The following is a 13,675-nucleotide window of genomic DNA, read 5'->3' on the forward strand; positions in this document are numbered from 1 at the left end:
AATATCGAGGAAGAATGATGAAACTGTGACTTAATGTTTTATTGTGATGGGGTCTCTCTTGGTATTAGGTGTTTGTCAAACATCTTTCTCTCTCTATCTTTTCTGAAGCTCACTTGTGCCTCAAACAATTCCATTTCACCTATCATATTTTCTCTTCACACTTCTTCTTATTTACAAGATTATTATGTACCTAGAAATTAACTTGATTGATATGCAAGTACTCTCGTTAGTAATTGTGTTAACTTGCATATATGTTGTTCAAGACATGGAAACTTGTTGTATTTGATGTGTGGTTGCCTATATATTTAAATGTAGCTAACTGATAACTTTTTTTGTAACGTTGTAGTTACTAAAAAATCACATATTTATATTCATCTAGGTACGACTTTAACTCTACTGGTGTACTAACAGAACTTTCTATATAGAAAGCGCGCTTCAAAATTACAAGTTCGAGTTTCGATGGTGAAAAAAAAAAGAAAGACTAAATTAATCTGTTTTAGTATCTACTAAATTGTCTGTCTTTTTTTCTGCACTTATCGTGTTTTAAGTTTGATGATTTTCGAAAAGATTTTAAAATTAATGATTTTTAGGACATATTAAATTCGTAAATAATGGTCAATGAAGCTATAATATAATCAAATGTTATTAATCTAATTTAATATGGTCTTAGACCCCACAAAAGAAGTGCGTGGGGCCAATCTCAGTAAACTATAAAATTGTAGATTCATGTTAAAGATACACCAATATGGACCAAACATCTAAAGATGATTTCACTTAGGATTTGATATAAAAAAAGAAGAAAGAGTAAATATGGAAACAAATGACAAAATGTGGAGAGACAGCTATTGTAATCTTAGGGTGCCTTAGAAGTCGTCGATTTCCTTTTCCTTTCCTTCTTTCTAAATCAATCTCACCAATACCACCATTTCTAATATATACACACATACATACACGAATATAGGTTATTTACTTGTACTATTTTTATACAAATTTTTTTTTTAAGGAATGGGTGCATTTGAGTAAACAGCTAAAAAGAAAGATGCATTTAAATTTCTTCTCCTTTTGAACGAGTGACTGTAATTAAACAACTAGATTTGGCAAGATAAAGTCTGTGTCTAACAATAACACGCTTTTTACGTAATCATTCGTTTCAGTATTCTTCCTCTTCTTAATTTTAATTTAGGGGGTCACTTGATCTAGAATAATTTGATGTGTTTAGAAGACTAATACGTGCCTTGTTGGTTTTTTAACATTGCGAGAGACTTTGGAAGATTTAATATATGCTTTTTTGTTGACTAGTTGTATTCTACCTTAAATTTTCATCAAAATTACTTTGAATGTATTAGAAATCTCATTACAAACTAGTTTAAATCCTAAAGTGTAACATGTGTTTTATAGTTGTATTAATGTACTCTGTGTTATATGTACGATGAGATATCCGACAATCAGGCCCATTAAAGGCCTAACTAAGTATTGGTAACTGCGAGGTATTGGTAAACTGATGTCTTGTACCAACCAGTTGGGCTGCCTGAGCTTTTATAGAATCGGACTATACCTTTACCTTTCATTAACCCACCGGATTAAGTCGTAAAATTATAAAGTACTCATAAGTTTGCAACTAAATAATGTGAAACTAAGCGATTCATCCAAATCCGTTAATTTTTGTGAAAACGTAATTTATATGTATAATTTTAATATGATATTTTTTTAATTACTTAGGTAAATTCAGCATACGGACCTTTGGAACGGAATTATTTCCAGTGAAAATCATATTAAGTAGAAAGTGGATTTACATATTGAAACCAATTATTACAAAATCGCTAATTCTGAATGTTATTTTAATATTTCTGATTTACTTTCTTCCAAACAAATTTTTAAATTTTATGATTTTTTTTGCTTTTAAATTTGCAATTATCCAAATTTACAATTAGATTTATGGATAACTTGTCACCTTACCAAAAAAAATGAGAAAACAACAACATTTTGGCAATTATATTTTAATTTTTTTTATTTTCTTTTTCCGGGATTAAATACAACACTTTAAACTATCAAAATTATATGTAAATTCAGAAAATGAGTTTTTTTTTCTAAACTGTCATTTCAGATTGTATATTGAAATAGTAAAACCCATCAACAAATAGTGTTTCTATTTTTCCATAAAGTTTCTCACCTTGATGAGTTCTTAAAACGAACCAGCCACCCAAATTCTCCTTAATGATTAAGCATCATAATTTCATAATCACTTTGCCTTATCCCCACCACTTCCTCATTGTATATGGAATAGTGAGGACCATCGATGCAATGAAATTAGATATTTAGATTTCAAATTTTGAAAAGTGGGTAAAATTACAATATTATTAAATAGACTTTGTAAAATGTAATTTCCAAATATATATGCAGTGGAGTTTTATGTCGAATCTCAATTTCTAACGAATTTTGAGTTTTAAAAATTAAAACTCATAGCAAGTATTATAAAGTATAAATGGATATATCCTAACAATAAAAGTCGGTAATTTATCTATCAACATGTATAATGACTTGAGAATAGTCAGTCACTCATTTTTATTCTAAGTGCTAATTTACTAGAGACTTTTCACAGGTACTATAAACTCAAATTTCGGATATTAAAGTTGCACTGACAATTATTATTATGTTTTGCTAGAAGCCTATAACTCACAAAATTAATATTCTGCTAGATACTCACTCATATACTGGAGAAGACAAGGAATATTAAATATTTTTTGTTCAGAAGCTAAACTAAAGCTATCAATCTTATATAGTCGCGTCTTTGATCATTATAACTAATCTAGCTGTTGAAGAACTACATTTATTTTATTTGTCACATTCTTTAACGATTTTCTTATGCATTCCCTGTGACATTTGTAGTTAATACAGGATAGATCATCAATTAACTTTTTGACTTTATTTGTCGGTATGTGGACATTAGACATAGAGCATTTTAAACGAGCACGTGAACTCGCTTTTGTGTGATCTTTGCTTACACGTGGATTTTCCTGGATATTTCTGCAACTTTTTTTACCACTAAACCACATAACATACGAGCAAGTCGCCGCCGTGACGACAACGGTCTCTTTCTTCAAGAATATTTATTCATAAATCATAATATTGTCTTTGGGATTTGACCCATTAAAACTAGAGTTTAACGTAAATAAGGATTAAAAAACTAAACAACCTAGTTAAATCAACAATAAGGTTTTTAAACGCAACTGTTGTTATACAAATAAGATAATAAATTAAGAAGTTGCTTGTTTGAACAGGGAAAGAGAATAATGGTTCAGTAATTGATATGCAAACATGTGTTTTATTCTCTGTGATCACGAGTGTTTCTGTTCTTTTAAACCCCAAAAGTAATTAACACCTTTTTTTGAAAATCAATCTGATTAATTGTTGGTATAGAAGAAGAACAAAATGTCTTTAGTTTTATTGATTATTTTACGGACTATATAACTGCAACTATACACTGCACCTAGGTTCGAAATTTGAAGTAAGGTAGAAACAATAGTAACAATTAGTCACATCAACTATTTCAATAAAAATATCAAAATAAATAAAGGGGATTCTAGATTTTCAATTGATGTTTAGTTTACGCCTTCACGGTGCTGAATTTGTTTGTTCGAGTTTCATTATATTTTTAGGTAGTTTTTAATATTTATCGACGAAGAAATAATCAAAGGAAGAGTGTATGGTGTTTCATATTTGTATGGAGTAGTTACATCTTGTCACTTCAAATTATCTAATTAATTTTACTTAATCGGAAACACTTTTATTAACAAAATCATAATTGAAAATATATCTCTACACATTGTTAAAAAAAAAAACTGAAAAAAAAGAAGGTCTCTACACGATGTTAAAACACGCTAACCTTGAAGCGGAAAAAACAATTGGAACTGGTTATGCTGTTCTTAACAACTTACAAAAAAAAATAACGGTCCATTTTTAGAATATTGAACATAGTTCTTATTGCGGCAAAATAAAATTTACTGGCTCACGTTACCATCGATTATTGTAAGTACGTGAGCTAGGTAATATAGACGTTGACTATATATGAACTAGGTGTTACATACATACGAATAAAAACCAAGATGAGTATATCTACAAGTCCCATCCCTATATCGAGCCATCGAGGAGACTAATTCATGTAACTTATAACTCGATTAAATTGGTTAGTAGTACTCAGCTTGCTGCAAGAGCAATTAACATTGCGAGTGACTTCGAAAGATTAACTTATTATCTTTTACCATTCATAAACAAACATTTGACTCGCCGAGCAATTAATTAATGAATCACTTTTTTTTTGGTTTAAGAATCAAGAAGTTAAAAAGGTTAATTTATACAAGCGGTGCCATTTAACGGCGTTAGGCACCGTCACTGGCGGCCAACGGTTTTTAACATCAACGTCCCAGAAAACGACATAACGGCGTCATCAGCCAATAACTCCTCCGACAAATGTAAGTTTTTGGCAGAAACCGTTTTCATAACACATTAACACTCTCTCTGTTTTTCTCTCTAGACTCCATATTAGTTAATAGTAAGAGAGAGAGAGAGAGAGAAAGACACAAAGGTTTTCTGCTCCAAGAAAGAAACTTGCGGTACACACACATAAACAATCATTGTCAGCTTCTTCTTTCTCTCCCAAAAAATCCAATCTTTTTTGTTTTTCTTCATCAAATCCTCTGTTCACAAAAAAAAAAAAAAATAGAACTAAGAGATGGGCAAAAAAGATGAGAATATCGAAGCTGTTCTTCATTTGCTCAGGAAACAATCTCCACTCACTCTTAAACAAGTATTCATCAAATTAATATACCTGCATGTTTTTTTTATTGTATATCCATATGAATAAAGCTTCGATCTTTATATGAGATTTTTTTCTTCTCATGAGCAGGAGAAGTTCTGTAACAGAGACTGCGTGGAGAGGTTCTTGAAAGGGAAAGGAGAAAATGTGAAAAAAGCTGCGAAGCAACTAACTTCATGCCTTTCTTGGAGACAAAGCATTGAGATTGGTATAGTTTCTATTCACTTTCAAGTTTCAATCAAATTCATCAGATAGTTTTGTTAACTCAAACACTTTTCTCAAGGGTTTTAATTATTTTGATTTTGTTTGTATGTTTTAAGAGCGTTTACGGGCAGAGGAATTCTCGACGGAGCTCGCTGACGGTTTAGCTTACGTCGCCGGCCATGACGGAGAATCTAGACCCGTTATCGTAATTTCTTCATAATCCTTTATTATCCTCTTGTTTTTATCTAAAATATTAATTAGTACTAACAAAAACGGAGAATGATTTACAGATTTTCCGTTTCAAGCATGATTATCAGAAGTTGCATACTCAGAACCAGTAAGCTCGGATAATAAATTAAACTAGTGTATAAAAATGTTGATTATTTTTTATAAAAAAACAACTCCTTTTGAAGGTTTACGCGTTTGGTGGCGTTCACGATGGAGACTGCGATCTCGAGCATGTCCAGAAACGCAGAACAGAGCGTTGTTCTTCTCTTCGATGCAAGTAAGTAAAGCCTTAAGGACACTCTTTGTGTAATTATGTTTTTAACCATAGTAAACTTCCAAATCTCCGTGAGTGGAGACTGTACTAATTCGTAATTTCGTATCCGTATATTGGGGTTTGTTTGGTTGTTGGTTTTCTTATTTTTGATTAAGGCGTGTCGGGGACCGTATTTTCGGACATGAATGCATTTAATTTGTTGTCCGAATTGTCTCCTTTATGTGTCAACGTCAACTTCTTTTGTACATTACCCACAAAACGTGTGCGATCTTTGGCTAGTCTGAAGTTTATCCATCATAGATTTTTTTTTTTTGAAAAAACAAATTATTTTGAAGCAAAAGAGATTTGAAACACTAAATTACTGGGTTGGAGTTTTATTTTTAAATCTTTATATATTTTCTTTATATATAGGGTTTATCACATTACAAAATTACTGCATATAACTTAAAAATCTCAATCTGATCATAAAATATTATCTAACTTATGTTATGGTATATTATTTATTTTTATCGATGACCTTACTTTTCTTGGAAATTAATGTAGATCTTAGTTTACAAAGACCAATATTTTATATCAAATAATAATTAATCATTCTTTTTAAGAAAAAAGGAAATATTTTTCGTATCACGCTTTGAAAGATTCATGCTTTTATCTGCACATAAGTTTTTTTTAAAGAAAAAATTCACCTTTTCGATTTTCATTCTGTTGAAAGAAAATGAAGTACAATTATTCTCTGCAAAAATACATCTTTAAATTTTGTTCAAACCCGATTAAACAATTAATTATGACTCCCACTTGATTAATATTCTCTTTGTTTTTTCTTAATGCCATAAAAAAAACAGACTTTTTCAGATCATCCTCTGCCTTTGCAAATTTGCTTTTGGCGACCCTAAAAATCATCGCAGATTATTACCCATGCCGACTTTACAAAGCCTTTATCATCGACCCTCCCTCCTTTTTCTCCTACATTTGGAAGGTAAATGATCATATTTTAACTTAAAGTTCATTAAGTTTAATAATCATTACTAATTGTAATTAGCTGGATAAACTCGTTTCGTATACTGAATTAACAGGGCGTTCGTCCGTTCGTGGAGCTATCAACGGTCAGTATGTTAGTCTCGTCACTAGACTTCGACGAACAGCTCGATGTTAGCCACGTGTCATCCTCATCTGCTAGATCTTCCTCCCTACGATTCGACGCATCGTCCATTAAATCAACGGCCACGATTGGTTCAGCTTCTTCAAGATTCGCCTTCACCGTATCTCACAACTCCTTGAAGCCGTGGTACCTTTCCTTCACCGACACGTCTCCTTATAACGCCGCCGTCGCCTCCTCCGCCTCTAAAGTTTCTCCGATCAGCGCACGGTCACTATCTTTCGCGTCTCCGGCGGCGCGTGGCTTAAGAGACGCGAGACCAGCCGCCTGCAGAAAGAGTCTTTTCCCATCGACGCCGTTGTCGGAGAAGACGAAAACTGTGCCGTACCGGAAAACTCCGCGTCCGTCGTTCTTTCAATCGCCGGCGATGTTTTTTCGCGGAGAGAAAAATGTCGGCGGAGGAGGCGAGAAGTCACGTGAAGCGTTCGTACCGTATCTCAAGTTTTACCGGAGACCGTACGATGAGATGGCCTATCGGTCTAAGCTGCGGGGTCCACGTGGATTTGTGTCAGTCGTGTCTTCGCACAGAAGATGTCGCCACGTGTCTTTATCTCAACGGTTCTTGCTATGACGTTAAAATGATGAGATTGGGGAACAAACAAGTATATAATTCAGAATCTCAGATATACATTAAATCTTTTCCGAATACTCTTTTAGTCTTTTTTAGACTGGTACAGTCATATTATTACTCAATGAGTTTTTTTTCTCTTAAGTATTATTTTCCTTAAATTCATCCAAATAAGTATCTTTTAAGTTTTAACTGAGGTTAAGTCAAACTTAATTATTTACTAGATCGTAAACTATCACTTTAACAAAGAATCTCATCTTGATCATTAATATAATTTTCCCTATCTCAATAATTTTAAATTTTATATTAAAACTACGAAACAAAGATCTACTTCAGATCTACCGATTAAGAGACACATGAAAGCTATATATCACCAAAACGATTTTTGAGCAAAGAGGAAAAACAAACGAAAAGGGACACTTAAGAAGAGATCAAATAAATCTGGTCCCAAGGATCATTAACTTCATGTAGAATCTCAACTTGAAAACAAAACAAAACCCAAAAATGCACGTGCGACGTTTGTAGGAATTCGAAGTCAATTTGTATTTGTTTGATTTAAGACAGCGTGGTCGTGACGTTGAACAATTTATCAAACATTGTTAATGTGGTCTATTGTGAAAATTTAAATAGAAACATGTTTTGCTCAAAAAAAGAAAAGAAAAAGGAAAATATGCATATTAAAAGGGCCTAACAATAGTCTGGCTGAATGATTTTCCACCACTCATGCTTTTAATTGAAAACCCCTTGTTACAAAAAAAAAATGCATATTTAAAATTCTGAATGTCATTCTTGAGTTGTACCTTGCATCTTGTTCTATGTCGTCATTAAAGGCTTTTCAAGGGCCGTAAATACAAACCCACCTTCGGTCGATAATTGTTATTGAATTGTACAGTTTGTCATGTCAGATTTCAAATGCGATTAAAATGATTACTAAGAACCAACCTTTTTTTTTTGGTCCTCTTCGTTTGATGTTCTTTCCTCGAAATTAAAAACTTTATCAAACTTTAATAAAGATTCGTGAATATAGCTTTATACTTATGACATTTTAGTTTTATTTTATTTTATCTTCTAAATGATCTTATGCGATTTTATTCACAGATGATACTACATGTAAACACTTTTGACTTTTTTCCTAAATAGATTTTTTATATTATACTCTGACATTATAAAGTTGTTATATGTCTACGAATCCTGCACAACACTCTACCACAAGCACACAAACACATATGGAAATCGACATATACATTGTTCGAGAAAAACCTATAGGTTAATTAATATGCAACAAATACTTTGTAATTAGTGACCAAATGGAAAGTAAGGAAATATAAGGAGTAAATATATTTACTTTGAGCTACCACGTATATGACATAGAATTAGAAACAATGGTTAACAGTAACATAAAATCAGGACAAATACACGCAAATCCACAAAAAAATGATGTAAAGAGAGACATAATTGTGGATTGAAGGAAAAAAAATATAATAAAGAATAGTTTATCTGTCTAGATTGAGACACTGTTAGGGATCCCTTTCCCAGTAAGCCCACCTTCTCTCGTGTAATCCGTAGTATTCGGGTACAACAAAGTATACGGTATGTTAACCGGTCCGGTTCGGTTCTTGAACCTCTTATCACCATTTCTCCGTATGATATTGTTCTCTATCATCTCCAGCGTCTTCCCAAACCGTTTAAACGCCTCTAAAGCCTCATCATCCGCCGTCCAATTCGGCGAATCTCTCTGTCCCAAATAAATCTCGTCCGTTGAATGCATCGACAAGATCTCTATGATTGAGATCCCAAGAAGCGTCTGTAACTGCGGCGTGATCGTCTTCAAGAACGCCACGTCCTCGTCTTCCGCCAGCTCAGTATACTCTGCCGTACCCGGTTCAGGCATAAACCGTCGACTGACCGTAGGCCGGTTAGGTAAAAAACCAGCGTAAGGGTATTGTCCGAAATTGACCGCTGCGTGAAGAGCAGAAGCGATCCAGATGATGATGGTGCATGTTTCGATGAGTTCGTCGAGGGTTTGCATCGATGGCCACCATGACTCGTGCTGTATGTCTCCGTGACCTTCGGTTCGGAGCTCGGTCCACCACGATTGGATCTCTGTATCGGTTTGGACGGTTTTGTCGTTCTTGTAGTAGAATGAACAGTAATCTGTAACCCACGTTTTGATCGCTGACCAAATCTCTAAACCGTCGACTGCGAACGGGTAATCCTCTATCAAAAGCTTAACTCCGTTATCTCTGCTCGGATCTTCAACGGCAACTCCTCTGCGAAAACAGAGGATTTTGAGATAACTTGTTCCACACGGAGTTAAGAAGGTTACTTGTGTCTCAAGAAATAAAAAAAGAGACTAGTTTCTATGTATATACCGTTTGAGGAGATCTTTGGGGAGAGCCTGGTCGGTGAAAACCCAACTCTTGTAAATCGAAGAAGACATTTCCATGGCGTATCGACTCGGGAAGACTGTTCTCTCCAAAACTCCATCTGCGTTTATGAGGATATGACGCGCCAATGCGTTGATGTTCATCGTGTCGCGGAAATGAGGATGAAGAAGCTTATAGATCGGATGGATCACACTAAGTTGTCTATTCGATGCGATTATAAACGGTTCAATCACCGCATGCGTCTGCAACCTACATAAAACCGGAAAATTATACCGAATTCAAGACTCGGTTCTTAAACAAGACGCTATAGCTGATTCACAGTTTTCACAATTTATTTACCAGTGGCTTATAAGCTGATGATAACCGGAATCATTAACCGCGGCATAAGCCTTAGCGAGCTGCCAAACCGATCCCTCCACGCCTTTCTCTGCTGGTGTGAAGACTTTGCTAACCGATCCGTGTGATTCGCCTTGTGCGTGTGGAAGACTCAGCTCTATGGCTAGAGGCTTTAATGTGCCGTCTTCTTGAAGCAAGAGAAGGGTTCGGGTCGCATAGGTTTTAGTGTTTGTTGAGTTTATCCGTGTCAAGTAAGGCATCAATGCGTCGTGGTGATCCAATATGTATAGCTTGTTTTGTTCCAACGCCTTTTTATATGTAACAGAGAACAAAAAACAATACAGTTTAACATTCAACCAAAAAAAAAAACAATACAGTTATGATAATGACAACCAAGAAAACTATATTATACTTACTTCTTGGACATTAAGACCGTTCATGTTTTGTTCTATGTGCTCTTCTCGTATGGAACTGTGTTGGTTTCCATATTTTGAAAAATCCAGATTGCTTTTGGGAGGAAATTCCTGCAATTTTTTTCATATATTCAAATTACAAATCATAGAGAGAGAGAGAGAGAGAGACAGTTTCGAAAATTTGAATGGTTAGATGAAGATTAACAAACCTGGAGACGACTAATCACCACAGGATTGAGTCCAGCAAGCATTTCTCTAGCAAACTCTTCGTCGGTCCTCCAAGCAGATCTACTCTCTGTAACAATACACGATCTATCTAAGTCAAAATGTATATGAATTTTTGGTCTGAATCGAAATTTTAGTTTAGACTGTTTAGGTTACCTTTGAGGACGTCAGGTAAAGGAAACTTCAAGAAACGTTCACCATCGTTGCGAACAAGCTCACGAAACATCTCCCATGGGATCACATCACGGAGCTTAGAAATGGTTTGACCATTGGCGAGTTTAATACTACCGTCGTAGAGATGGAAAACGTCTTCGAACGAGTCAAACTCGTTGATGGTCTTGTCGCAAACAGAGGCTATCTCAGGGACAAGCACTTGAGTCACCGATTTGAGTGCGTAAGCCAGGAAGTCAGAGAACTTCACATGGCTAAACCGCTCGTCTCTTGGCACGTATATGTTAAGGTTTAGTAATGCCAGCCTGCTCTCGGACTTAGGGTCTGTTCAAAACGGTGACGTACATGTCAAGTAAAGTAACCATGTAGTATAAGAGTTTGAATGTTGAGTTTACTAACCGGTTTTGGTGGGTTTACGTCCGGTTTTTCCACGGCGGGGATAAGGTAGCTCAGGTGAACCGCCTAGAACCGGACGGGCTGAGTCAAGACACTTGTCGGGAGCACCTAAGTCGTTGTAATAAGCGTAGTCGTAAACTCTGTCCCATTCTTTGAGCTCTCCTCCTTTCTCATTGCCTCTTAGATTCTTCAGCTCTTCTTCTCTTAGCTCTTTGACTAGCTCCGGTGTTTCACTTGGAAGATATGCCTTTTAATTTACATAAACGAAAAGAGATATAAAAAGTTAGTAATTATCACCGTTTATACACTAATCAATGGTTGTAATCTGGATTTAAGTACTAAAAAGTTTTAATCTGCAAGGCCGTATGCCTTTTTGAGTTTTGACTCCAATAGACGGTCCTACCTAAATGTATAGTGTAATTAAGTAAGGTTGATGTAAAAATAAATAGAAAAGAGTTAACATAATAGAGAATGTCAAATAAGCTTTTAGTAGTTAGTTGTCTATGTCAAGTTAAAAAAGATTCTCTTAACTAAAAAAATAATAGGAAGAAAGGAAGAGATGACTTGTAAAGATAGACCGTAAGGTCAGGTTTCATTCTTTGGTACAATAATGTTACACACGTACACGAATATTCCAAAACTCTATTTTCAATCAAAATAAATAACTCTAAAAGATTATAACATATGGATTACGATTGTGTTTTGTATACTTTATAATAATAACCTACATTTAACCACTAACTAATACCACTAAATTACATGAAATCATTAATTAATCCCCTCTACATATCCAGACGATTAATGAAAACAAAACAATTAGATTCTCAAAATCTATATATTATTTTTGTAAGATTAAGAATGACCGGGTCAAAGAATATTTTTGACAACTTTTGCACATGGACAATCTGAGCAATCTGGCGATTAGCTTAGAAATAATATATAAAATGCCAAGTAATGATATAAAATATATTAGTTAGTATCACCGGTCAAATAAAGCGTTACATGCATTGTGACACACTTTTCCGAATTCGTTTATAGTGGTTTTACCTTGTTAGAGAAGAAAACGCGGTCAGAGCGGTATCGATGGTTGGGATAGATCCAAGAATTGCAAACGAAATGTATCGGACCGCTTTCACCGCCGGGAAAGTTCCGAAGAGTGAGGGACTTAAGATAGAATTGGCTATGGTGGTGGTTCTTGATCACAAACGCAGCCGGTGGTCCCATTGACTCGTCCCAATCAAACGTCACTCCAAACGCGGTTTCCTCTGCGGTTACTGATGTTTTTATTTTGGTCACCCATTTTTCCAGATACGCTGCTTTTCCAAGTCGTCCTCTCTTCTCATTGGCTGATTCGTATTATTAAAAAATTATTATTTTGGTTTTAAAACTGAACATAATCGCTAAGGAAAAATGGATTTTTTTTTAGTGTCTGCGAAGCTACTAGAGTGACTTTCAATCTTGTTTTCCATCTCTAATTTCATTGAAATAACTCGAAGCGATATGATTCAAATTCAATTATTTACCGATTAATAAAGAATCCTAAAAGAGGAACAAAAACAGAGCAATTCTCTGTTTCATGAATTCAAAAGATGCAAACTTTAGTGATGAAATCGATTTTCAGTTAAAACAAAAGAGGTACTAAAAGATGAATCTGATGTAAATGTAAAACGGGTCGGGTTAAAGAATGAATACCCGGGTCGGGTTGGAGAGAGCTGATGAGGTGGAGAGAGACGCGACGACCGAGAAGCTCATGGATTCGATCGAGAAGAGAAGCCATGGCGTCTTTGAAATCAAGAAGGTTCTTCTTCATGACAACCAATTCTCCTTCTATCTTCATCATCTTTGTCTTCTTCTTCTTCTTTACATCTTCTTCCTCCATCTTCTTTGTCTTCTTCTTCGTCTTGGGCTTGAGGCAGAGGATCTCTGAGATGTCGGTGTGGATCATGGCGATATATATTGCAGGATTTTCTCTGAGTGAGAAAGAAGAAAAGTGGGAGAGAGAGAGAGAGAGAGATTCTATGCTTGGAGAATGAAGAGAGAGAGAGAGATGTGTGATTATAGAATGTTCTTTTTCATCTCCTATACGTATTACACAAATCTGATGTGAATCTGGTATTATATTTATAATTGGATCTAAACAAGGAGCAGAATTATTGTCAACATAAGTTTAATTTTAGAAAGCAAAAAAAACCATAAACATTCTTCATTGATATATTATTTTATATAGTTCCAAAATTACGACAAGTAAATAGTATAGTGAATGTTTGGATTATACCATAGTTAACCGACGTTATAATTTGGGAAATAAAAGAGTTGAAATTGAAATTTTTATGTTACTCATCATTTTCTAGTAACAACCATTTTTTTTTTTAATTTTGAGTTTTCTTCTAAATTTAAAGATGATAAACCCTCATTTATAGCTGTCTATATATTTAACGCGGTTAAGAGTATATTAATGATTTTACATCGTTTTATCATTACGGTATATTACTGAATTCAATGTA

General features: G+C 34.6%; 2 protein-coding genes across 2 annotated transcripts; one reads left to right on the forward strand and one right to left on the reverse strand.

The window, feature by feature from the left end:
- The first annotated feature begins 4,567 nt into the window (after positions 1–4,567).
- LOC18023192 lies at positions 4,568–7,323 on the forward strand. Its single transcript, XM_006406105.2, has 7 exons — positions 4,568–4,804; positions 4,904–5,021; positions 5,134–5,222; positions 5,308–5,354; positions 5,431–5,522; positions 6,362–6,495; positions 6,593–7,323. Exons 1-7 carry the CDS (start codon positions 4,730–4,732, stop codon positions 7,244–7,246), a joined length of 1,209 nt encoding a protein of 402 aa, XP_006406168.1. The 5' UTR covers positions 4,568–4,729; the 3' UTR covers positions 7,247–7,323.
- Positions 7,324–8,569: 1,246 nt separating this feature from the next.
- On the reverse strand, positions 8,570–13,246 carry LOC18023193 (linoleate 9S-lipoxygenase 5). Its single transcript, XM_006406106.2, has 9 exons — positions 12,864–13,246; positions 12,219–12,517; positions 11,175–11,418; positions 10,761–11,099; positions 10,589–10,674; positions 10,383–10,490; positions 9,970–10,274; positions 9,616–9,879; positions 8,570–9,513 (listed from the first exon to the last, which is right to left on the reverse strand). The coding sequence occupies exons 1-9, from the start codon at positions 13,114–13,116 to the stop codon at positions 8,745–8,747; spliced, it is 2,667 nt and encodes an 888-aa protein (XP_006406169.1). The 5' UTR covers positions 13,117–13,246; the 3' UTR covers positions 8,570–8,744.
- Between the last annotated feature and the right edge of the window lie 429 nt (positions 13,247–13,675).

Source organism: Eutrema salsugineum, unplaced genomic scaffold (assembly GCF_000478725.1).
Source record: "Eutrema salsugineum unplaced genomic scaffold, Eutsalg1_0 scaffold_13, whole genome shotgun sequence".
Classification (NCBI taxonomy): domain Eukaryota; kingdom Viridiplantae; phylum Streptophyta; class Magnoliopsida; order Brassicales; family Brassicaceae; genus Eutrema; species Eutrema salsugineum.

What these genes read in the sequence shown, in the direction of transcription:
- LOC18023192 (XM_006406105.2), top strand. Translation starts at nt 4,730, where the DNA reads ATGGGCAAAAAAGATGAGAATATCGAAGCTGTTCTTCATTTGCTCAGG. An exon ending in GAGAATCTAGACCCGTTATC is followed by an intron (nt 5,223 to 5,307) that starts GTAATTTCTTCA and finishes AATGATTTACAG; the next exon opens with ATTTTCCGTTTCAAGCATGA. An exon ending in TTTTCTCCTACATTTGGAAG is followed by an intron (nt 6,496 to 6,592) that starts GTAAATGATCAT and finishes CTGAATTAACAG; the next exon opens with GGCGTTCGTCCGTTCGTGGA.
- LOC18023193 (XM_006406106.2), bottom strand. Translation starts at nt 13,116, where the DNA reads ATGATCCACACCGACATCTCAGAGATCCTCTGCCTCAAGCCCAAGACG. An exon ending in ACGTAAACCCACCAAAACCG is followed by an intron (nt 11,100 to 11,174) that starts GTTAGTAAACTC and finishes CGTTTTGAACAG; the next exon opens with ACCCTAAGTCCGAGAGCAGG. An exon ending in ACGGTCTTAATGTCCAAGAA is followed by an intron (nt 10,275 to 10,382) that starts GTAAGTATAATA and finishes ACATATAAAAAG; the next exon opens with GCGTTGGAACAAAACAAGCT.